The following is a 25,794-nucleotide window of genomic DNA, read 5'->3' on the forward strand; positions in this document are numbered from 1 at the left end:
TGTCGAGGCTTCTCAGCTGGTTTGCCAAACATCCACAGAAAAAAAGAGATGAGCAGGAAAACGAGACGAAGGAAACGACAATAATTCATTTTAAGCAGAGACATAGCGACACATCTAAAAATCTGTTTAGGTATGTAAGCTCCTTTTTTAACGTTGCACACACCTGTAAGTTACAATAGCTGTGTTTGTGAATGACTGTATGTATGGGCATAGATTTAGCGTTAGCCAACATCGGCTATTTAGCTGCTGGCTAACATACTAGCCAACGTTAGCCTCTACCAGGAGGCGTCCAGCTGCGACCACAGAGGCTCGAAAACGCTGGCGATGTAGTTAGCTGTTTAAATGACAGGCTAGCTCGCCTCTTTATTTCCACCCGTTAAAATTATCGATGGATTCTCCAACACATTACGTGGCTTCATTTGCTGGCACAGTTTCCTGACTTCAAATTAGTTTCAATGAAGCTAACGTTGTCAAGCTACATTGAGGCCAAACACTCTAACTACTGTGGCCTAAACATAACTCCCTGTGCTACCTAGCTTGATTTATAATTTGACGTACATATTACACCGTACTAGAAGATGTTCCAAAATAGACTACCAGGAAACGTCAGCATCAATCGCAGACGAAGTTGTCAGAGTGAACATTAGCTACTCCTCGTCTGCGATATCTACTGCAGTCGCACCATAGCAGCTCACGGTTAGCTCCTGCAGCCATTCAGCTCATCACCTCAGCAGCTATGTTCCACAATCTGAAATGGTGACAGTTTGCGAGGATCTCGAACAAAGCTGTAGTCTACAGTTCCTTGTTGTTGTATTACGTGTTCACGTCTTACAAAAGTCATATACTGAAACGAGTAAAAGGGGGTGCAGCCAAGTCAGTCGTTTGAGTGTAGGTGGTGAGTCGAGGCCATGTTGATACCGTTACATTATGCCTTATTTCCAAAATCTCATCAATTACACACTGACTATTTCGAAAAGTTTGACATTTGTTCCCCCAAATTATTTGTAAAAAAATTACCTTGACATAATGCCTCTGGTTCTGAATCCACTCTTTAGTTGGTTACATTTAAAGGTGTCAAAGATGCATGAATAATGTTCCTTTTAAAATTATATACATATATATATATATATATATAAAGTAATTTATATAATATCTTTCCTTATTGTTGGACAGGCAATGTAGAGAAAGCAGTGGTAGTATCAAATGAAAATAGAGTATCACATTTAACTAGAGTAGAAATATATTGTGGTCTGACATTGATATGTCTTGGAAAGCCATTCTAAAGTAGGCTACCTTGACTTGGATTAGCACTGTTAAGAACATGAAAGGGTGAACATGATAATAACTGATGTGAAGCAATGCCTATTGTTCTTGGTTCATCTGTCAGGAAAGGCACAGAGGAAGATTTGTATATATGTAAACAGTACCGATATATTGTAGTCAGGTGTATGAAGGGGATGTTCAGACTTTCATGAGGCATTGATTCATCATGTTTTTCTCCCATGAAGTTGGTAATGGCAAACATGAATTGTCAAATTATTTTTCATTTAGCTGTAAGTCTTATAAATGTATGTTATTGTATAGAATTAATCAGTCAATGCAGGACTTCCATGCTGGGATATATACAGTGTACTTCTTCAAGGCATTGCATTTTTCCCTTTTTTCTTGAAAATATGGTTTTATGATCATTTTATCACTGATTTCAAATAAACAGGCTATTGATTGTAAAACACTGCATATTGTGTAAGTCTCTGGACAGATGAAACATATTAGATAGTTGGTGTCTAGAACTGTAGATACCTTAGAATTTTGTTCTCTGTATCAGTGAACAAGCTGTTCAAACTGTTTTCTCTGATTCAGACTAAATAAATAACTTAGAGTAAAGAGTCTGCTTTCTCCTCACTCCCTCTCTCCCACACTTTACACTTTAACAATTAACACCATCACTGATACCAAGTTATTAGGACACGTACAGGACTGACGTTTAGTTTCTGTTTGTTTGAGTCGGTCTAGAGTAGTTTATGAGACAAGTTTAAACCTGCTACACAACACAAGATGTAAAGTGACACGCACAGTCAGGACATCAGTGTTGCAGTAACTGGAACGATCCGGAGTCATGATCCGACATTGATTAATAACTAAATGCATGTGATGATCAGATCGTGTGTGAAGAGGGTCAGAGATTAGCACTCACACTCAAACTCCCTCCTGCTGACAGATGTGTCTCAGTGCAGTGGTGCTGCTTAGGGGCGCCAGACGGGGCCACATTGATACAGTAAAGGCTCAAATCAGAGTTTGTCCGTTGAATCCTTAAGTGCAGCACATAAGTCTAAACTGAATGAATGACAAATCACTGTGGAGATCACTGACCACCCTCAATCACTTACTGTTGTAGTCAGATTTTTGAATGGAAAACCTTATTTTGTAAGATAATTCAAATAATAATTTTTGAAGCACTTTCTAAATAAAAACAGGGTTCATGTTTGTCTGACTGATAGTATTATTTGATGAAAAAGTAGCCACGTGCAGTAATATAGAAAATTGTGACTGTGATACAATAAAATGCATCGTTGTGAATCAAATCTTTGACTGCAGAATCATAATCGGCTAGTGAAGATGCACACCTATGTATGAGTGAACACAAATGTTTGAGTGAGAGCCTCCAGAGTTTCTTCAGGACTTTTTCTGTCTGAGATCCCCTTCAGAGTTCACCATAAAAGGTTGGTAGTGGGGGTTGAGGACGCTTCTAACATGGGACAGCCACAAAAAAGAAAAACGAAAACATATATCTTCTGATTAAAATGTGGACACACGTAGAAGACACAGATAAAGATGTCAAGATGGTTTGTGGCGATAAGAGTGACGATGTCAAAGTGATGTTAACCAAAACAAGTGATCTCTTCAGCGGTTAAAATTCATTACGACCTGCCTCTGCACCCCGCCCCTCCCCTTAATCCTGTTGAGAATTTGAAGCTGGCGAGAACGCGTCTGAGCAGAGAACCTCCTGCTGTGATGTTCATGTGTGAAAGGAACACTGCAGAGAGAGTCCGGACCCACATCTCCGGATTTCCTCCGCAGGTCATGTTTGAGAACAGCTAATCACTAGTTTTAGTTCAAGAAATAGATTTTTAACCAGAGACAGCAAACTCAGTCCTGTGCTTGAGCAGATACCTCAGTCTTTTAGATTGTACTTATGTAAGAGTGGCAAACTCTTCACTTAGCAGAGGTCAAGGACAGTGTGTGGGAGTGTATGTCCCACACATATATCTCACTTTCTGAAGGCCTAACTAGGGTTGGGTATCTTTCCAATTTTATCGATTCCGATTCTGCTTATCGATTGAGGTTCTTACCAATACCCTATTTCGATTCTAAAATGGTAAAAGAGTGGGGAGAGCATGGCCTAGGGGCTAGAGCGGGTGTTCTGCAATAAGAAGGTTGCCGGTTTGAATCCCACCCCCCCATCTGCATGCCTAAGTGTCCTTGGCAAGATACTGAACCCCTAAAATGGCCCCTCATAATTGCTGAGTGTTCTAAAAATGTAAGTCGCTTTGGACAAAAGCGTCAGCTAAATGACATGTAATGTAAAAAGGAGGTAAAATGTTTAGATAACAAAAATATCTTTATTGGACTTGAAGATGCACAGTAGCTGTGCTTCATGTTTAACCGGGGCAGCAGTAGTAAGCCTTGTGGTAGACAGGCAGCATTACAAAAGAAAACGCAAACAACTCATCTCAGACTGTTATCAGACATATTCAATGTCTTTAACCAAACTGTGTAAATTAGTAGTAACTGAGATAGAGGCAATGTTAAAACAATGAAAATACTGGTGATTAAATTAACCAATCAACATTAGGGATGCACTATTCTGATAGTCGATTAGTCATTGATTATTTAAACGATTAATCGGATTATGAATGAAACAAATTCTCAATTGCTCTTGTTTAGTAAACCGCCTTTAAATTTAGCTTGAGGTTCTTCGAGGCATGCGATGGCTGAAAATAAAGACAATAAAGATGGATACTTCATTAAAAAAAAAAGTATTTTAATAAACTTTGCTGCATATAAAGGTACTGTTGACACAAAATCAAAGAAATCAAGTTTTTGTCCATTTAAAACCAAGGACAGGCAAAATGTAATTTAAAAAAAGACGTTTGTCAGGCAATAGGATAACATTACACTTTAAATTCGTAAAAAAAAAGTCTAAACCATATTTTTTTATGGATTCTAGAATCCTGCACACAGGTATATAGGTTTATATAGCAAGCTAGCTAACAGGCTATCCTACCGAGGCGAGTCCGCAGCGTTTACGTTATGATTTCAAACGATGCTGTTGCAACGGACCTCGCCATTGGTCCATGTTTTGCCGCTTTTGCATATGCGCGACTTTCAGAGATAGGAAGGGAGCGAGATGGCTCACTCCTCAGCTACTTCCATCGCACCTCTGTTAAAATGACGTTAAGTTAAGCTGCACGGCACGAAAAATATGCGCTATGACGTAACAAATTAATCATCGATGAGTAAATTCGTAGGCGACTATTTTTGTAGTCAACACATAGTCGTATTTGTAGATTATTAGTAAAATCAAATGCTCTAATTGTCCCTGTAAACAAATTTTACATCAATAATCGTCAACTTTAAGATTTGTATTGAATAATAATCTCTCTTATATTCCTTAACAACACAGTGGAAATCAGTAGTAGTTGAACCATTTGTGGAAAATAACGTTTTTTCCTGTTTTTCGTGGGTCTTATTTATAAGACACCCACTGACATAATTCAGTGGGTGTCAGGTTAGTCAGCTTTACCTTGAATGCCAGCGAGAACAGTGTTTCGCTACCATCGCAGCTCGCTCTCCCTAGCAATAATGGAGGTGATAGTGAGGTACTACAAGCGCTACCCGAAGAAGACACACTCGGGCTCAGAGACTGCAGGACATTAAACGCTGTACAGTCAGTCTTTCAGATTGACATTGTGCTTCCTTAAAAGTTTGGTGAGCTTCCCACATGCATAACACGCTGCCCTGTCGTTATTGTCTTTTTAAAGTGAAGCCCCACTTCTGATCATCTGTCGCTGCACTTCTTAGCCCTGTTAGCCATGTATGCTAGGTGGCGTCTGGCAGAAACATATGATGTTCGTGCAGTTCAGGAACCAACAATTTTTTTTTTACAGAGACCTGGTTGACATTTTGGATTCCGTTCTAATTTGGAACCGAGTTTCGGTTCCCAATCATAGATCTGCAGTGACACTACGTCCTTAAGAATCCCACTTCATAGGTTGGTATTAGCATCTCGGTTTTATAACATATCATGTGGCACCAATGTTATAAGTGCTCTGATTGTTTGTATGAATAGAGTGATACTATGTGACATTTGTAGCACAGCAAATATAAAAAACAACCTTCTGAGTCCACATGTTATCCTGTCCAACAAGGTGCTTAGATATCATGTTATTCCTTTTAATGACATCATAGGAGATGTCTCAACATATTCAGCATTGTCAACTGTCACAGACAGTTCCTTTCCCTCACTGATATCCTTCTCCCTGTGTCCGCACACTTACCAACTGAAATGCTCTTGTAAATTAATCAGTTATTGTGAATTTTACTTTTAATTCTACCGATTTATAATATTTAAACGACCAAACTGTTTTATAATTTGTATCTTAAAAAGGCACGAATTGTTTATTTTTTAAACACATGGAAATGTTGAAGAGGATATTGAATTACAAGAATAGTCACCATTTTAAGCTTTATACACTAGTGTTAACATATCACACGTTCCATAGTTCAATTGCGTTTAGTTCAAATATTCCATCCAAGTGTAGCCTGTTAATTCCGAAAAACATTCTAAATTGATTTGTTTTGAGAGGAGCGATGAGCGAAGAGATGCAGGTGCACCACCAGGGTGCACATCAAACACAGGTATATTGACAGTGACAGTGCTTCCTTTGTGCACACCACACACAGGGCAGGGCCTAAACCCAAATATTATTCGAAACATTTGAATGACTGGTCCCGATGGGTCCCGTCAGGCGCAGGTCGAGTATCCACAGATGCTCGGAAGAGGATTAACTAGCTGTTTCCAGGGATGTGCTGCTCCAGCTCAGATAACTCTATCCACCTTCCTTTACCCCACCTTCCTTTACCCCACCTTCCCCCTCTCTCGCTTTGACAATATTTATTTCTACTTAAAATCTGAGATCTATTATTTCACTTCAATTATGAGACTTTCTCCCGATACTTCACTAAATGCATTCCATGTTTGTTTGTTTTTTTGTGGGACTTAATATCCTTTGCCGACTTTAGCAAATATAAATAAATAAACACAAAGAGATACAATTTTAAGATTTTTTATGGTTTGAGTCAGGTGCGGCACTGTGTACAGATTTTTGTTCCTGGCTGCTTAAATGTTCTTTTCAATTTCTCTGATTTCTGTGTGCACATTTGGTAAAGCTTTCTCATGCCCTTTTATGGACATTGCCGTTTATCAATACAGGACATTTGCGAACAATTCTGTAGTTTAAGAATGCATCTGGAATCTGCAAAAAAGTTTTCTCCAAAACTTCCTAACAAATTTAAGACAAATCTTAAGAAGATATTGGTGAACGCGGCCCATTGTTATGGTGGTAAAATGGCATCAGAACAATGTGATAATGAAGTGTCAGAAGTGTCAAATCATGAACAAAGCATCTAGGCATTGCATGGGACTCTACGGCTAAATTCATAGCACTGTGTGCATTTTGGCTCCGTATCAGTTTGAATTCTCTTTTATACCAACACACCTGAAAACACATCATGACTCATGTACACATTTGCATGCTGGTCTTTACAGATTGCTCAAATAAGAGCTTGTCTCCTATGCATGCAGTTGTGTCATTATAAAATGCAGAATTTAACCAAACAGCAGCTTTAGCAAAGTAAACTGGCACAGCACTGCTTGTAGTGGATGATCCTTGTTGCATTCTACACATAATTTTCTCTTAAGGGGTTGATAAGAGCTTGAGGAATCAGAGAAGGCTACGTCGTGACCGAAAATCAGCAACTGGTTGTTAGTTTCTATGTCAGGTTTTCCAACCAGCTGTTTTTGTGCGTCCAGATTAAAATGTTGTGCTCGACTTTTTAATTTCAAGCAGGTCCAACAGGGTAGTGTGGAAGGCAGGGTTATTTGAAGAAGAGTTGACCACTTTCGTACTCCCAAAATGTTTTGCAGAAACTGGATCGGTATCCAAAGCACAACCAAGGAGATAGAAAGTGACCACACCATCTGACGCAAAACTACATTAAGCTTAGTTTCCTGAGAGATAGGAAAGAATCTTAAACTGTTACTGAAATTGCTAAATAAAGAATGCAAGGGTTAGGGTAAGTCCTGTCAAAAGAAGGCTAGTGGTCTCAGAGGATGAGAAACCACTTTTCAGCGATGGCAGCGACACACCGTTCTCCCTGGCATTCATGGGAAAGCTTACTTAAATAACCTGAATTAATTATGTCAGGAGGTTTCCTATAAATAAGACGTGCAACAAGCAGCTCAAAACGTTATTATCCACAAATCGCTCAACTGCTACTGCCTTCAACTGTGTTGTTAGTGAATATATGAGACATTAATATGCATAACAGATCTCAAGCTCAGCTGCAATTAACACACTGAAAATTCCTAGTTTTGACAAATATTTGTTAATTCAAGTTTTCCGCTTCGTTCTTTGTTTTAGCGTTGTTTCAGCTGAATAATGATAAACTCCGCTGCTTCAAAGAGACTCTAATTCAGGGTCCGGTCATCCCGTACATTGTCGGAGTCTCCTGTCATCTTCAAGATTGGTCAGATTGATCACAATATAAAACAGTCACCCAATAGCTACATATTAAATGTAACAATGGTTGAAATCTTATGAAAAGCAAATCATGTAAATGTCATTTATTTTTTCTCCTCACTCTTTCAGGTGTTCCATTACCTGGGGGCCAACACTTGACTTGCTATTCCATTGGACCAAGCAGTTCTGTGACAGATTTTTAGAAGCATCTATATGACAGGGGATGTGTAACAAGGTCTAGTAGCAGCTCTGAAACCAATTCGCTTACATCTATGGCAACAAATCACACAACAAAAGTATTTGGTCATAACCGAATATCAGATATACACAAGATAAACTTCTGAAGTTCTCTGTTATAAACTTATTCCTGCTGTCAAAGTCTTCACTGAGTTTGAGTGTATGGATATTGTGCTGACAACAGGCTATTGTCATGGTGGCCTGGTATATCTGAGCTAGAGTGGTGTCTCCATTTCTAATAGAATGTTAGCATATGGCTAGCTACGTATGATGACAGTTGATGCCATTATTCTATTCCTTTTGATCTCTGGCCCCTACAAGGGGGTATACACTTGTTTGCAGTGGTACTCCCTTACCCCATCATCTTTTCATTTTTCTTTCATTCAATCATCCACACACCCACCCAACAATCACCAGGTGTTATTTTTGCTCCATCATTCTCTCACTTCAGTCCTCATCAGTTTTGTAAAGCACTAAGCACTCTAGTGCAGCCTAACTAAGCTCTGGGCCTTTATTTGATCCAATTTTATTCTTTGAATTCATCTTGCATCTTTCCCATTTCCTTGACACAGCCCTGTCTCGACCATCTCCACTCACAATCTGGCCTAGCAAAGATCATCCTAAAGTATCATAGTGAAGCCACTAGGCAGTTGTTTTGGTGGTTGTTTTGGTTGCATGGAATCGGCTTAACCGTGGAGAGGCCAGGCTACCACAAACTGATGGACTTTGACAAGCGAGGAGTTGGGGGAGGAGGCGGCGGAGGGAGGGTGGAAACAGAGGAGGGGAAGAAGATGTCTGCGAAGACAGGGATTCGATCAGGGCACGGTGGCCGAGGTGCTGGCTCCAACTCTGGAGTTCTGATGGTCGGCCCAAACTTCCGGGTAGGAAAGAAGATTGGCTGTGGGAACTTTGGAGAGCTTCGACTTGGAAAGAACCTATACACCAATGAATATGTGGCTATCAAACTGGTAAAAATCTTTTCTCTATATACGTAGAGCAGCACTTATTATTGATATAATGGTCATTTATCCATATTTAATAATTTATAATAACTGAATTGAACAGAAAAGGGAGATCTAATTATATATTATATATCATTATTTAGATATTTGCTCTTGACTACCCTGAATATGACAATATGTGATAATTACCAATTTTGACTGCCTCCTTTATGTGATTAAACATTTTTAATCCTCATTTGTAGGAACCCATCAAATCCAGGGCGCCACAGCTGCACCTAGAATATCGCTTCTACAAACAGCTGGGAAGTTCAGGTGAGAACCACATTCTCTTCTGTTTCATTTTCTACTGTAAGAGTGAATCATGTCTTAATTGACCAAACATTAACATACTGCATACAAGAATGAAAGCATCCATGCATCTGTACTGACGTATTTTTTACTATTTATTTGCATTAGGACCTTTGTTTTTACCTACAAAATGTAACGATGAAAAATATGTAAATAAAGAGTTTTGGTAAAACTAAATCTCTTTTTTATCTCTACCTCTCTATCTGTCCATCCAGAGGGTGTACCCCAGGTGTTTTACTTTGGACCATGTGGTAAATATAATGCTATGGTTCTGGAGCTTCTGGGACCAAGCTTAGAGGACTTGTTTGACCTCTGTGATAGGACCTTCTCTCTGAAGACTGTACTCATGATAGCCATACAACTGGTAAGGCACATGTGCACACACACATTGACTTCCATTGTTTACCTGCAGACGTAGCCTAACCTGAACTAAAGTTACTACTTGCCTAAACCTAGCCTTAACATAAAATAAACCTTAAGCTTAAAACTTCTCTTCTAAATTTGTACCCAAAAGAAAGACAAGTCCCCATACTGCGCCTCTGTAATCAGATTTGGCTCCCCCCGGACCACACATACTCAAGAAAAGCTGTTTTACCCCAGATTTCATAGTTTTTACTGTACTCTGTCCTGTCCTTTAGATAACACGAATGGAGTTTGTCCACACCAGAAGCCTGATCTATCGAGACGTGAAGCCCGAGAACTTCCTGGTGGGCCGACCTGGCTCCAAACGGCAGCACACCATCCACATCATTGACTTTGGCCTGGCTAAAGAGTACATAGACCCAGAAACCAAAAAACACATCCCATACAGAGAACACAAGAGCCTCACTGGAACTGCCAGATACATGAGTATCAATACACATCTGGGGAAAGGTGAGCGGCTCACTCAGGTCACAAATGCATATACAGTATGTACAACCCAAGCCCAAGATATTTGAGGTCTAGTAAGAGCTGATTGAAACGTGTGTCTAAGAAGAAGTGAAATACTATGCGCAACGGATATATTATTTATATAGCAAATTTCATTCAAAGAAGCCCAATGTGCTTCACATTATGATAATACATTAAAACAAAATACACATCTGTACAGAAACAGATTTAAGGGTGGATCCTAAAATAAAACATACAAGAATATATGAAATTAATAAAAACAGGCTTAAAGGATTTTCCCATTGATATTTCGTTGGTGGTTTGGCTTAGGGGTAGAAAGGTCCTCCTTCAACAAGAAGGTTGGAAGTTTGATCCCAGTCTTCCTGATCTGGTGAACCCTGAATTGCCCCTCATATTAAAAAGAAGTGCTTCTAATGCGTTGTATGAATGTATGGGTGATGGGCAAACTGTACTTTAAAGCGCTTTGAGTGGTCAACAAGACAATAAAAGGTGAACAGAAAACATGCACCACAAATGGAGAGACTAGATACAGAGAATCAGGGAAAAACAGGATAAAACATAACTTTTTTGTTTGATTCTGAAAGTTGACACTGTTGAGACAGACCTCAGATCAGCAGGCAGCTTGTCCCAGAGAACAGGGCCATAGTAATTGCATGTGCCTCTTGTTCGCAACTCTTGCTTTCTGCAATAAGTTACAATCTCATGGTTCCAGACATCTGCACTGCTGCCCAAATTTTTTGGTGTGATCTCATTAATGCTGTTTCTATCATGCCATTCAGAACTTTTAGGCAGCATTCACAACTGCCCTGTTCTTTAAAGCATGTAATAAAAAAAGAATGTGTACCAACAGCATTGTAAATCGCTTCACATCTTTATCTGTGTCTTCTATGTTTATGTCACTGCTTTTTCACCACGAGATATTTTTTTTTTGCTTGATTAATTTAAATATTTGTCTTTCGCGTGTTAGAAAAATCATCAACCCCCCCACTATCTTGCGATGAATCCAGCAGATGATCCCCTTCTGTGTTCACGCATCAAATTCTCCTGAATTTCTACAGACTTTAGACTTTTAGTTCTGTGCATGTCTGAAAGCAGCTTTACTAGATCCACACCGCATTTCGGCCATGATTTTCAGTTGTTTCTCTCATGAGATACTTGTGATACATCGGATGCCAAAAGTATTGAAAAAAAGGTTGTCTGCATTTTACCTTTTTTTTTAAATATCACAATAGTTGTGGTTAAGTACCACAAATGCATAAGACCATAATGAATATAACGGGGCCCCTTAGTCGCAGCTTTTGTAGTGTAAGTACCAGAATGGGTGTACAAGAGTGTGTCAGAGGTTATGCACTTTACACTTCTCATAGAGTCCAACCCGTGAAGTCTTTGGTTGTTCTTCATGTTTTTTCAGAGCAAAGCAGGCGAGATGATCTGGAGGCTCTAGGCCATATGTTCATGTACTTCCTTCGAGGCAGTTTACCTTGGCAGGGACTCAAGGTGAGGAGATACATGAACTGTATGGCTGCAGGATATATTGAAAATGTATCATCATCGCGATATCAACATGAATGGTTTGAACAGCGATAAATGGCATTCCATGCGCCATTGCATTCACACTCTGCATGTCAATATAGGCCAATGATGGAGACACAGAGCGGGGCATTAAATTACTGACAAAGCCTGTATTAACTGAAAAAAACAGTACATGAATGTATGTTAGTGGACATAGTGGAGCACTGCATGGCTCCCTGGTTCCTGCCAGACGCTGTGGCTGGACTGTGCGCCCTGTCCCTCGGGCCGTAGAGCTGTCTGTGGTCCCTGCGTCCATAGCCATGGACTGTTTATTATGTTTATTTATCAAAAGTCATATCTACATTGCAATATACAACAAGATTATTGCATATCGCATGTTTTCCTAATATCGTGCAGCCCTAGTTCACTGGTTCAATCATCTGTGTCTTTTTGCATCCTTTCATGTGTGGACCTGTCTTTACTTTTCTTTGAATAAACTCATCCCTGTATCTTCCTCATTAGGCTGACACTCTGAAAGAACGTTATCAGAAGATAGGAGACACAAAGAGAGATACACCAATAGAGATCCTTTGTGAGAACTTCCCAGGTTTGTATACACGCATTTTTACAAAAAAACTGTTTCTTTGAAGCTGTGGTATATAGGCTACAGCATGTTGATCAAATTTTGTCTGTGTGGATGAATCTTTGCATGTATGGATTGGGGTTTGGGTGCTTGTGTCTGCCTGTGTATGTGTGAATTGTGTTTGTGTCCCTGTGTTTATGTAACAGAAGAGTTGGCCACCTACCTGCGATACGTGCGTCGGCTGGACTTCTTCGAGAAACCGGACTACGACTATCTGAGGAAACTCTTCACAGACCTCTTTGACAGAAATGGATACATCTTTGACTACCAGTATGACTGGACTGGAAAGCCACTGGTTAGTGCGGACTAGGTCTTTTATACAGCACACACAAAGTGAGCTGTTTGGGCTGAACCTACAGATGAGTTTGAGGCAGGACTCAGGAGCAACTCTGAGGTCAGTTCAGCAAGGACTGAACTGCACAACACATGCTTTTTAAGCATTTAAACATTATGCGAAAACATTATCCTTCAATAACAGCTTCAAAGACCCTGTACAAACTTGATGTCAGATCTGTCGCAAGCAACCCGATCACAAGTGAAAATAAATAAGGAAGCCTATGGGTAAGGGATGTGACATTTTTAACACTTGCTTTAAGTGGTTGCTAAATCACAATAATGAGAGCTGACCAGTCAGGGCAGACTGGGTTTTTGGGGAGTTGGGCCAACAGCTCAAATGAAGCATTTTAGACAAAGGTTGGATAGAGGCACTGCAGCAGTGAAGGCTATGAGATAAATAATACTTTTCTACCTGTTCTAATGATCAGTTTAAAACTTGTGGATGTCAGTAAAAACTAGAGCTTTAACTCGACAATCCAAACATCCAAGGTTTCAGTTTGTGAAATGCAAATATGGAAGCGCCTGCCTGTAAAACCCTACTAAGAAGTGTGCCTTCAGAGCAATGAGCATGGAGGTCAGAGAGGATTGTCTGTTTTACCTTTAAAAAAGTATGTTTTAAAGTCTGCGCGTTGTTGTCGCTCTTTAGTAGACGCTTCATCCCTGAAGTCGGGATCAGGAGGAGATCAGGTTTCTCTTTCTGCTTACTTTCGTTGGTTAATGATGATCTACCGTAAAACCCCGGTATCGATTGTTTTTGTCGTATTGTTTTTCGTGTTTGAACTGGATTAAGCATAGCTGCGGGGCAAACTGAAACCGACTTTATATATATATATGGATTGAACTCTGGATGTTGAGATTGCTGGAGAAAAAAACACCCTTACCTCTTTCCTGTCCTATTTCCCCCTTACAAAAAAGGATACTGATACTCAGCAAGTAAATATTTAAAATACCAAGAATTTGGCACGTTTATTACTGATATTGGAAGCTCAAGTGAGTGGGACAATGTATTCAGAGCATCCGTCAAGTTCTCTATAAATAGATGGTGTTCATTGGTGATAAGTTGAACAGTGCACAATGCTGCAAAAGTAACTGTCCCATTATGCTTTCAAGTGTTTACATTTGTTGTAATTATATTTTTTAACAATACAAGACTTAATTGTATAGGTTATCAAGGCCACATAAGAAATGTATATATTTGCTTTTTCTGATCCCATGTTGATCTCACTTCCTGTATGTTTAGCCCACTCCTATTGGTCCAGTGGCCAGTGAGACTCCACTTCAGACGAGCAACCGAGAGAAGGCACCACAGACCAAAAACCAGGTACACAAACCCATTCTGGACAAACATGAAAGATAATCATGTCAGCATAGGTAGGTAGGTTCTGAATGTTTTTGAATAGTTTGAGTTAACTGTCAAACACACAGAGCTGGCCACATGAAGCTGTCCTGCCTTGCACTGCTGCTCCCTCAACTTTAGTCATTTCTTGTTTGCTTCATCTTAGATTAGAGAAGGGCAGCCTTTTTACAGGGATAGCTTGCTTGGTTGCTTTGTCTGAAAATAGCAATATGGTCACAAGCATACTGAAGCAATCCAAACTAAGGCCAAAAGTTAAAAACACTTGAAGTCTAAAAGTAGTAGAAACCCTCATTGTTGGGGTTAAGGATTTCATTACCTCAATGCCACTTTTACCTGTCAAGCTATAGTATAACCTGTGTAAAATATTGACTCAGTGGATGGAAGACGTTTTGAGACCCTTATCAAAATATAGATTAGCTTGTGTACTCACTACAGTGTCCGTGATCTCCTTTAGACCCAATGATTTTGTTGTGCCTCTTCACGGAGGATGTCAGTCGTACTTGCACTGGATCAAGGACAATGATGTACTGGGTGTATAGCCACCTCTGGGCAGGGGGAGTACCATTTACCTCCTAATACCGAAAGATGTGCATCACAGCTCAGATCGTGAAACCTGAGGTCGAACCTGTTACAGTCTTAATCTGTTCTGTGGTGTATATTGTTAACCAGAAAAATTTGTTTCCCGATTTCTCTGTTGCTTTTGACGAAATGTCACCTTTTAGACGACATATTGAAAGTATTCCCATCAATCAAAACAAAATGTTGGGAAGAATAGAGTGTAGGTAAAATGGCTAGTTAATTAAGCATATACTACTACAAATATGCAGCAGACACACCAAGGCCCTTTATTAAACTTTGTAAACAAATTTGATGAAAATCCCACTACTGAGAATTGCTCCTAGAGGGAACAGAAACTCAGAAAATGGATAATCGTCACCCCCTTTGGCATGGGGCCAACATGTGTGCACAGTCACTGCAATGCACACTGAAGTGCTCCCCCATCCTTTTGCTACTCCACCCAAAAACTGACTATACACTCACTGTTTCTGTTTTCTTTTTTCTTTTTACCTCATTCTGTTCTCTCCTTGTGGTTCTGATCCATACGCCACCACTCCTCTTCTCCACCTGCTTATCTTTTAACTGCTCTCTTGGATTTCTGCTTACCTTTTTCTCTATTTCCTTCTGCTATTCCACCTCGTCAACTTTCCAATATAAATTTCCTCCATTTCACCTGTCCTCTCACCTTTTTCCTCCACCTCCCATCCCTTGTCGTTTCTCCTGCAATTGGCTTCCCATCAACTCTAGTCTCCAGAGGGGAAAGGCAGTGAGTCCCAGCCCACTCCAGTGACCAATCGAGAGCTGCTGGGCTCCCATCTCACTGCTGATAGGCTGGGCGGGTCTGTCCAGGTACTGAGAGGAAGGGTTAGCTCAGCTGGCTTCCTGTCTGTCTGCCTACCTGTCTATGCTTCTGCCTGCATGACCCTCTCTGTCTCTGCAGCAGGGCTGACCTCTGTTTCTTCACAACCTCAGCTGTCCACTAACTTGGGAATATTTAATAGAAATTCCAAATTTTGTTGTGTGGACTTGATGGATATCTTTTAAAAAAAATCCCAATTAGGCTACATCCATACTAACATGTTTTAGTTTGTTTAGTTTTTGTCTCTGGTCCAGAGACAAGGTTTTTGTATGTAACTAAGTATTTTATTTTATGTAACTAAGCAACCAACTGCAGCATAGACAATCTGCTTACTGTTTATAACGCCACACGCATGATCAGTGTATGTGATGGGAAATGTGATATGTGTTTTTAGGTGTGTCAGCCCGGATGGAGATTGTTTTAAAAGGAAAACGTATTAGTGTGGATGTAGCCTTAGATGTTGCTTGAACAGTCTATGCTCATTCTTCATATCATGTCTCACCTTCAGGTGATGAGCTCAACCAATGGGGAGCTAAATACAGATGACCCCACTGCAGGACACTCAAACGCACCAATTACAGCCAACGCAGAGGTGGAAGTGGCTGATGATACCAAGTAAGGGCAGGCACACACACACACATGCACAGCTTCATCTGATTTCTATTTGATTTCTTAAGCAGTACGGCTGTAACAATCTTGAAACAGAGAACGAAAAAACATTATACAAATGTCCACAATGTTTATCTGTTTAGATTCTCAGTCATCAAGGTTATGGTATATCTAAGTGCTAAAAACAGGTCAACTGGTTTTGGTTGAATTGAGTTGACTTCAGTTCTACCTGACTGCTGGAAGGCTCAGGTATTTAACTTGTAGGGTTGTTAGGAATCATGGAGGTTACCTGAGATATAACTCTGCTGGACAGCAGGGTGGGTCCAACCTATACCCTACTATATCACTATATCCGTGATCTCTATAAGGGGGTGTGGGGGAGTAAACCCACAACTGTCCTAGTCAGTGAATATAAATCAGGTGAAGCTAGAAATATCTCTTTGCCGCCCTCTGGGTGTTAAGTTCTTTGTGGCACTCTGTCCGAATCTTCTCCAGTGTGTTGAAGTCTATGGTGTGTAGCTGTGAGATCAGTGTAGCTTTGAGTCTTATTGGAAGTGTGGCACACAGGTTGGTGAGCTCCTGGCTGTGGAAGGATGGATCTGAATTTCCCACGGGATTAATAAAGTATCCATCTATCTATCAATCTATCTATCTATGTCCCGCTTCAATCAGCTGTAAACACAATCAGCGCAGTTCAATGACAAAAACTAAACTAGAGCTACGTTGTAGCACTAACAGGCCCGAGCACAGGCATTTTGAAGTTAGTGGAGAGAGCGATCGAAGACCAAGCGCACCCCTCTGCTTTGCATGCGTTTTGCGCACTGCGGCAAGGATAAACGCTTCACTTCCTGCGTCCGTCACGCAATGTCGATCCTTGCCTGCTAATTGCTTGTTACGGTCCACACTATCAATTGCACATCACACTGTGAAAACTCTATGTAAATTGAATGATAGTTGTAAAACAAAGCTAACTTCCTGTTGCCAGTAGGTGGCGCCATCACTATTATTACATACAGACATATAGATCTGTTCAAGTAAGGGCTTTGATGTAGCATGAGCAATTTTGTGTCAATTGGACAATGTTACAACAACTTAATTTTCACACTGATCAGTAGGCAGCGCTATGACCCTGTAATCATAATTGTACGGCAAGTTGACTAACTTTGATGCCATGCCATTAATATGGCATTTTACAAAAAGTCACAGTAATCTTATGCCTACATTATCAATGTCTTGAGACCCTGTTGACACAGGTTGACATGGCTGCGGTCAGTGGATGAGAAGGAATACTTCGAAGTGTAAGACGTTAAAAAAACAAGACATTTCCTGCTGTCACAAGGAATGCTGTGATTTCAAGTCATGATTTCTGTGTAGATGTCATCAAGCCGGGACCCTTGTCATACATATCTAGTTTGGACTCGATTGGACCATGTACGTCCGAGATCCAGAACCTTCTGTTTTGATGGCGCTTAATCATACTTTGACGCCACACCACAGCCACACTTTCTGATGAAAAATCAGTCTTTGAGGGACAAGTGCGTCAAAGTAAAAGTGGAGAAAACGGCCAAAATGGCCACTAAATCCAAAATGGCGGGCTTCCTGTTGCATTTTTCCAATTGCACCAGCTGCCTTTTTTTTCTTTTCTGGTCATGATACACCTGGGCTATGATTTTTGTGAAGATCGGTGAAAGCTTACTGAGGGGCTTTTCCTTAGATGGCGCTGTTGAGCCATTTTGACACGCCCATTTCAAATTAGTTCAGAATACAATAATTTTTTGGGGGTGTAAAAATCCCTTTAAACTTTGCTTACGATTTGAGCATGTCTAGAACATGACGAAGCCCCAAAAGGGAAATACAAATCTTTCAAATACAATAGGGGCTCTCACCATGGATGCTCGGTCCCGGATTATCTGATGGATCTAATCTTACCCAATTTCTTCTTTTTCAAATCCAAACATTTCAATGCTGCTGCAAGAGCTACAAGGATGTACTGGAAGTTCCTTCATACAGCCTCATTGTATGTCTTACATGCAGCTGGAAAACGACATTAGTAACATGAGTATATTATTAATAAATAAAAACAGCCACACAGACTTTCAACGAGAGTTTGAACCAAATGTGCTGTGACTGCCTCGTAGTGAGGGGATCTCAGAATGTGAAGAAAAAAATGATGAAATATATCAGATAAAGTAAACGTAGATATCGCATTAGATATAGTTAGTGTCTCTTTTTTAATCTCACCCTTGTTCGTGGCGCCCACCATTGTGCCTCAGAATTGTGAAGACGACGGACATTTTCCTTTAAAATATAACATTTAATCAATTTGTAAATATTTAAACGTACACTAGTTCTGCTCAAGAAGTCATTGCTCTCTTCTTCTTTTACCAGCTTTCTTGCTAATCCCACAATTGTTAACACGCTATCCAGATCTGCGTGTTATTTAGCTTAGCAGTTAGCAATGGCTTTTCTCTATAGCTTAGCTCTTACCGCAATTTTGAGATTGTGGGCCCTTATTTTCCGCTTTTAATCCTCCACACAGTCCTCCTCTCCTCCGGGTAAAACAGTGTGGTGTTCACTTCAGCCAGTTTTTTCATTCATTGACCCACTCTAAACAAAGCCTGGAGTTACCTGTTCGCAGGAGACAGATGATTCATTAATGAGGTTGTGATTGAACGAGACCTTTAATGACTGTCGTGGCATCTTCAGGAATGGACATATTCATGTGCTGAGTGTGAAATTATTATCAATCAATCAATCAATCAAATTTTATTTCTATAGCCCATATTCACAAATTACAATTCATCTCATAGGGCTTTAACAGGGTGTGACATCCTCTGTCCCTAAACCTCAGCAAGAGTAAGGAAAAACTACTAAAAACCCTTTTAACAGGGTAAAAATACTTAGAAACCTCAGAGAGAGCCACATGTGAGGGACTTGGACGGACAGAAGTGCAAAAGATGCCACGTGTTCTCCTACATAGATGCCACGTGTAGGAGAACATCATCAATAATCAAAGTCTCTAGCAGCATTTGATGAGGGTAGACATTCCCGAAGGACAACCTAAACATGACATGCCAAGCAGTCCCGCTGCAATCACAGTCCATGGTCAGCAACCAGCAGGACCACGATCCACCATCCAGACCAGACGTCACTCCAGTCCTCAGTCACCGTCCTCCGCCGCCCACCAGGACCCATCACAAGCCACCACCGCGGTCCTGGTCCACCGCCCATGCCCAATGCCAACGCGCCACAGGGTCAGCCACCAGCACCACGATCAGCCCACGTGACTCCGAATCCGCCACACAGGATCCAACACCGCGACTCCGGTGCATGATCCACAAACCGCAATCCATGGTGCGGCCACAGAGGCCCTGGATCTGCGGGTGATAAAGCAAAGGGATACCGGGAAGGGGGATAGGATGGAGAAGAGGAAGGAGAAGCTGGAAAGAGAAGCTCTGTGTGTCATGTGTCATAAAATAGAACAAGTAACGTTCTGGCGCACTAATTAGCTCTAACTATAAGCTTTATCAAAAAGGAAGGTTTTGAGCCTACTTTTAAATGAAAAGATCCCGAACTGAAAGTGGTAGATTATTCCACAGCCGGGGGGCTTGATGGCTAAAAGCTCTGGCTCCTACTCTACTTTTAGAGACTTTAGGGACAACAAGTAGGCTTAAATTCTGGGAGCGGAGTGCTCTAGCGGGTTTATAAGGCACTAACAGCTCTTTAAGGTAAAAAGGCGCTATATTATTAATAGCCTTGAAGGTGAGGAGGAGAATTTTAAATTCTATTCCAGATTTAACTGGAAGCCAGTGTAGCGATGCTAACACAGGAGAAATGTGCTCTCTTCTCTTTGTTCTCGTCAGGACACGTGCTGCGGCATTTTGGACAAGCTGTAGAGTCTTTAACGACTTACTGCTGGAGCCTGATAATAATGAATTATAATAGTCCAGTCTCGATGTAACAAAGGCGTGGACTAGTTTTTCTGCATCTTTTTGTGAAAGGACATGTCTAATTTTTGAAATATTACGCAAGTGGAAAAAAGCGGTCCTAGATATTTGTTTTAAGTGACTATTAAAGGATAAATCAGGATCGAAGATCAATCCCAAGTTCCTGACTGTTTCATTGGAAGCAAGGGCAATGTCGTCTAGCGCAGCTATATCATTAGATAATGTATCTCTAAGGTGTTTGGGGCCAAGTGTTATAACCTCTGTTTTATCTGAGTTTAATAAGAGAAAATTGCGGGTCATCCAGGTTTTTATGTCCTTGAGACATGTTCGAAGTTTAGTTAATTGATTACTTCGTTCAGGTTTTATTGACAAATATAACTGGATGTCATCCGCATATCAGTGGAAATTTACCGAGTGTGACCTGATAATGTTTCCTAGTGGAAGCATATATAATGAGAATAAAATTGGGCCGAGCACAGAGCCCTGTGGAACACCATGGTTAACTCTGGTGCGCACAGATGACTCATCATTAATTTGCACGAATTGGGAGCGATCAGAAAAATACGATTTAAACCAGTTAAGGGCGGTTCCATTAATGTTAATTAACTGTTTGAGTCTTTGTAATAAATAAATAAATTGATGGTCAATTGTGTTGAATGCTGCACTGAGATCTAACAGAACGAGGACAGACACAAGTCCCTGATCTGAGGCTATTAAATGGTCATTAGTGACTTTTGCCAAGGCTGTCTCTGTACTGTGATTGGCTCTAAACCCCGATTGAAAGTCTTCATATATATTATTTTCCTGGAGAAACTCACACAGCTGATTGGCAACAACTTTTTCTAAGATTTTAGAAATGAAGGGGAGATTAGATATTGGCCTGTAATTGGCTAAAACCTCTGAGTCTAGGGTGGTTTTTTTGAGTAGGGGTTTGATGACAGCTATTTTAAAAGACTGGTACATAAACTGATGATAATGACAGATTGATAATGTTAAGTAACAAACTATCAATTAGGGGCAGAATTTCTTTAAGTAATTTTGTAGGAATTGGATCTAAGATACACAGGTTGTTGGTTTAGAACCTGAGATTAATTTGGTAAACTGATCATGGGTGATCAGAGAGAAGCTGTCTAAGTAATGGGTAGGATTCTCAGCCGTTTCTGAGATCTCTGTTGTTGGGAGGGTATTAGTGCCAATTGAGGGCAGGAGATGGTTGATTTTATTTCTAATAGTTTGAATTTTATCATTAAAAAAGGTCATAAGGATATTGCTATTTAGGGATCGAGTAATACTGTGTTCGGTGGAGGTGTGACTCTCTGTCAGCCTGGCTACAGTGCTGAAGAGAAACCTGGGGTTGTTTTTATTCTCCTATTAGTTTTGAATAGTAGGCGGCTCTTGCTTTGTGGAGAGCCTTTTTATATTCTGTAACACTATTCTTCCAGTCTATTCGATTTTCAACATCGTTGCTGGAGCGCCACTTCCTTTCTAGTTTTCTTGATAATTGTTATAACTCATTTGTCTAGGAATTATACCACGGAGCTAATTTACTATGTTTGACATTTTTCTTTTTTAGAGGCGCTATTGAGTCTAGTGCTAATCGTAATGAGTCTGCAGAGCTATCGACGAGGTGGTCGATCACAATGGAGCTCAGGTTTTTAAGGAATTTGTTGTTTATATCTACTGCTAATACAGGTTTAAATGTAATTGGGATTATTTCCTTAAATTTAGCTACAGCACTATCAGGTAAACATCTAGAAAATGAATTTTTTATTAGCGGCATATATTCAGTTATTGAAAATTCAAAGGTTATTAAATTATGGTCTGAAAGAACTGGATTGCGCGGAAGTACTGTTAAATTTTCAATTCCGACACCGTACGATAATACAAGGTCAAGTGTGTGGTTACCACAATGAGTAGGTTTGTGCACACACTGACTGAAACCAATAGAGTCTATTATTGAAATAAATGCTACGCTAAGGCAATCTTTATTATTATCAACATGAATATTAAAGTCACCAACAATAATAATTTTAGCGGTCTTTAGGACTAAGTTTGATAAAAACTCTGGGAATTCCGTTAAAAATTCAGTATAAGCCCTGGCAGCACGGTAAACTACAGCAAATATGATTGGCTGTTGGTGGTTCCTGGATTGGCGTGGAAGACTAAGAGCCATACATTCAAATGATTTGTAGCTGAGTTTAGGTTTAGGGTTAATTGATAGACTGGAGTTAAAAATAGCAGCAACTCCACCTCCTTGGCCAATTTCTCTAGGTGAGAAAATTTATATGACTGGGGGGAGTAGATTCATTTAGACTGACATATTCATCAGGATGCAGCCACGTCTCAGTTAGGGACAATAAATCTATGTTGTGATCGGAGACTATTTCATTAACTAAAAGAGCCTTTTTTGCCAGTGATGTAATGTTTAAAAGATCACATTTAAAAGTCTGGGTTTCCAGTGTTGTTTCAGAGGTTGTTTTAATTTGTATACAATTTTTGTGTGGAGTTCTCACTCTGTTATTGTTTATTTTCAATAATTTAATCGGACGGTGAACAGACACAATCTCTATGGTGTTTTGTTTTTGTGACTGATCCAGAGGGAGCGCAGGGAAGTGTTTAGCACTGCAGCTCTGCTTACTGGTCCTGACTATGGGTTGTCATGTTATAGACTGAGTAATATTCCTAGATAAGAGAGCTGCTCCATCCCAAGTGGGATGAACGCCGTCTCTCCTAACAAGACCAGGAGTAAATAATTAGCGTAAACCTTTAAACTTTGAAGCAGCGTTTATAGAATATTTTAAATTGTACTTTAGATTTATATAGATAGAGTATGTGACTATAGACCAGTTTATTCTTCTGGTGTTAAATGAATGTACTTGCATTATTTTTGCTGTTCTGAGTTTGGACCCTTGGCTTAATGGAATGTAATGTAAAATGGCTTTTTTTCATTTGAACGTCTTTAATGAAGTACCGGGAGAGTTTAATATAGGTTTTTTCTTTTTTGTAGTTTCTCCTAAGTCTTGTTGAGGGTTACGCACAGAGGATGTCACGCCTTGTTAAGCCCTATGAGACAAATTGTGATTAGGGAATATGAGCTATACATATAAAGTTTGATTGTTTCATTGAATAACCATAATAGGACAATTAAAGTGCAAATTATGAGCCAATTTCAGCAGAGTCAACAGCTTAGTATGCCATGGACATGGGAATATGGATTTTTTTCCCCTAAAATTTAGGACAAATGTTTGGGACTTTGTCACGCAATGACACAGCTGAAATGCTATATGTGAAGCGCAGTGTTTTGGTGTCAGCAGAAGGACTTCTCTTGAAAAACTGTACAGTGGTGCCACTATCTCCATTCCAACAGAACTTGACAGACATGTAATGTTAGAATTTTTATCATCAGATGTACCCTGAAGAGGGTATCACTGATTACACTCATTATAGAATACTTACTTATATAAGGCAAATCTATTCAAGCTACAATTTATGATTCTGTAATAATACTAAGCCTGATGTATTCATAGGAGAGTTTCTTAAAAGGGAGTTAGTCTCTTTTAGAAAAAACGTGTAGATCTGTTAAGAGTAGAACACAAACACACACACTCCCGCTGTCAGGAGAGAATTCCCCCTCTCGCAGATTATGAGACAAACCAGTGTTCTTTCGAACTTTATGGTTGAGGAAGAATCGATGGCCCGCTTATCCAGAAACATAAATAGTGATTGAGAAGATAGTAATAAAGATCAGCTCTATGTGTGATTGTTTAGAAAAGAGCAGCTGAGCAGAATCGGTTGTTGACCTTTGACGAGAAATGCAGTGGTGCAGCCAAGGAGCGTCTTAGCACCCTGATAGAGTAAAGGATTTTATGTTTTTAAAAGTAATAATTCTGAGTTTTCCCCGACATCTCAAGACATAGTTGCAGCACACAAGAGTAAAGCATCAAAATAACTGAATCACTATAGTGGTTATGGTAGCCTCACAAAACAAGATATCTCAAGACTGCATTCAGTCAATTCACATTTTGATCAGATGTCACTTGGACTCAATGATAATCTGATTTGATTTCTGTTGTTAAAAGTCACGTTGAAAAAATTTATAAAGACTGGAACTGGACTAGTTGACAGAGGGATAGAACCGCACAGGTGTTTTAAACTTAGTACTTAATCCATCAATATGGGACGTTTCAGAAAACTTGGTTTCTGATGTCACTGCATGAAATATTTGGGGCTTAATGTGTAAGTTGGTAAAAATAAAATAATCTTGTTTGCGTTGCAGGTGCTGCTGTTTCTTCAAGAGGAGGAAGAGGAAAGCTCTCCAGAGACACAAATGAAAACAATAGAGGAGAGAGAAACACCTGCTCTCTTTTTCACTATTTCTTTCTCTTCCTCTCGTTCTGTCATCCTCTTCATATAACCTCTCTCTCTCCACCCTGTCACTCCCCTTCTATGCCTCCTCCTCATGGGGGTCCTATAGTCTGCCGTGATTCATCATAGACTGGCTGGATCAGCAGGCAGTAGAAGATTTTAAACTGACCTCCTGGTATCTGCTAATCTAAACTGACCAGAAACAGTAACATGACTATGCTGTTCCACCAGGGACTTTAAATCTGGACTAAACTGAACCAGAGGTGGACTCTTCTTGTATTTATGGTCACAAACTGAACACAAACTGGATCAACCCATACTGCTGTGACCACAAATTAACAGCTGATAGACTTGGAAGGGCATGGCAATTGGCGGACGGTGAGGATTCACCTTGTTTCCTGGGAGACTGGCTGTCTAGTTTTTTGTTTTTTCTTCTTTGCTGACTGGTTCAGAGGAGAGAGACGTGTATTTCTGAGGAGATACAGACGAGAAGACAACAAAAGGATGTGATGCAAGTAGACTGTCAGACCACACACACAAACAAAACACATGCACACACGTAGAAATACACTGCACACTGTATTGAGCTCATTGTGAAGAGACTCCTTAGACAAAAGGTTGCAGCTCTCGCACATTGTCGATAAAAATGTTATTCCCTGGGGTAAAAGGAAGTACACAGTGTTAAATTTCCTGCAACAGGTTGGGCTCAGTGTACTTGATAGATGCATTCACCTCTCAGAGGAAACCTCATACCAACCAGAGTCAAAAGTTTAAAAGAGATGTTTATGTAAAAACTATGCTTTTTTCTGTTTTAATTTGTAACTAAAAAGTCTGTCTGCAATTTGAATCCTGTGTTTTTTCTGTCATTTTGAGTTGTTCAGAAAGTTTGTTCAGTAGCTTTTAGTGTGTTCCTCAAAATGTAATTTTTTATTGACTTGTATTTTTAATTTTGTGATGTTAATACATTTTTCCTCTTTGGGTTTGAGGATGGAAAGTCAGATAACTACATTAAAAAACAACCAAATAAAATAAAAACTGATCATTATTTAAGGAATCATTAACAATATGTTGTGTTTGAGGAGAGAGTTTGTTTGCCCATATAGGTGTTATGTATATGTATATATGTATTCACCTTGCTATCACTGCAGATATTGTATGTCTAGAAAGGCAGATCAGGACTTTGGTCTGGAAACAGCATTATTCTTAAGCATGAACATTTTCACTAAATGTGTAAGTGTTTTAGATCACAGAAAAGGACTAATCCAACAAAATATAGCACAGACCATGTTTATGAGAAGGCGCAGTCATAACAAAAACATTTTATGACAGACAAAACATTATCCTCAGCAGTCAAACCTGTAAATTAAC

At 39.9% G+C, this 25,794-nt stretch overlaps 1 protein-coding gene across 4 annotated transcripts; it reads left to right on the forward strand.

The window, feature by feature from the left end:
- On the forward strand, window positions 1-25,492 carry LOC133968181 (casein kinase I-like). 4 transcript variants are annotated; one of them, XM_062404075.1, is made up of 12 exons: window positions 1-130; window positions 7,932-9,007; window positions 9,244-9,313; window positions 9,565-9,713; window positions 9,988-10,222; window positions 11,652-11,737; window positions 12,275-12,359; window positions 12,542-12,690; window positions 13,972-14,052; window positions 15,394-15,495; window positions 16,014-16,120; window positions 24,338-25,492. In XM_062404075.1, the coding sequence occupies exons 2-12, from the start codon at window positions 8,759-8,761 to the stop codon at window positions 24,390-24,392; spliced, it is 1,368 nt and encodes a 455-aa protein (XP_062260059.1). In that variant the 5' UTR covers window positions 1-130; window positions 7,932-8,758; the 3' UTR covers window positions 24,393-25,492. The 4 variants fall into 4 exon arrangements, with proteins under 4 accessions (XP_062260059.1, XP_062260060.1, XP_062260061.1 ...); XM_062404076.1 differs by having other exon boundaries at window positions 12,545-12,690; XM_062404077.1 differs by lacking the exon at window positions 15,394-15,495.
- Window positions 25,493-25,794: the final 302 nt, after the last annotated feature.

This window comes from Platichthys flesus, chromosome 14 (genome assembly GCF_949316205.1).
Source record: "Platichthys flesus chromosome 14, fPlaFle2.1, whole genome shotgun sequence".
Classification (NCBI taxonomy): domain Eukaryota; kingdom Metazoa; phylum Chordata; class Actinopteri; order Pleuronectiformes; family Pleuronectidae; genus Platichthys; species Platichthys flesus.

Excerpts from the sequence above, each read along its gene's own strand:
- LOC133968181 (XM_062404075.1), top strand. The coding sequence starts at position 8,759 with ATGGACTTTGACAAGCGAGGAGTTGGGGGAGGAGGCGGCGGAGGGAGG. Across the intron at positions 10,223-11,651 it reads CAATACACATCTGGGGAAAG|AGCAAAGCAGGCGAGATGAT; the intron begins GTGAGCGGCTCA and ends ATGTTTTTTCAG. Across the intron at positions 15,496-16,013 it reads GGCTGGGCGGGTCTGTCCAG|GTGATGAGCTCAACCAATGG; the intron begins GTACTGAGAGGA and ends TCTCACCTTCAG.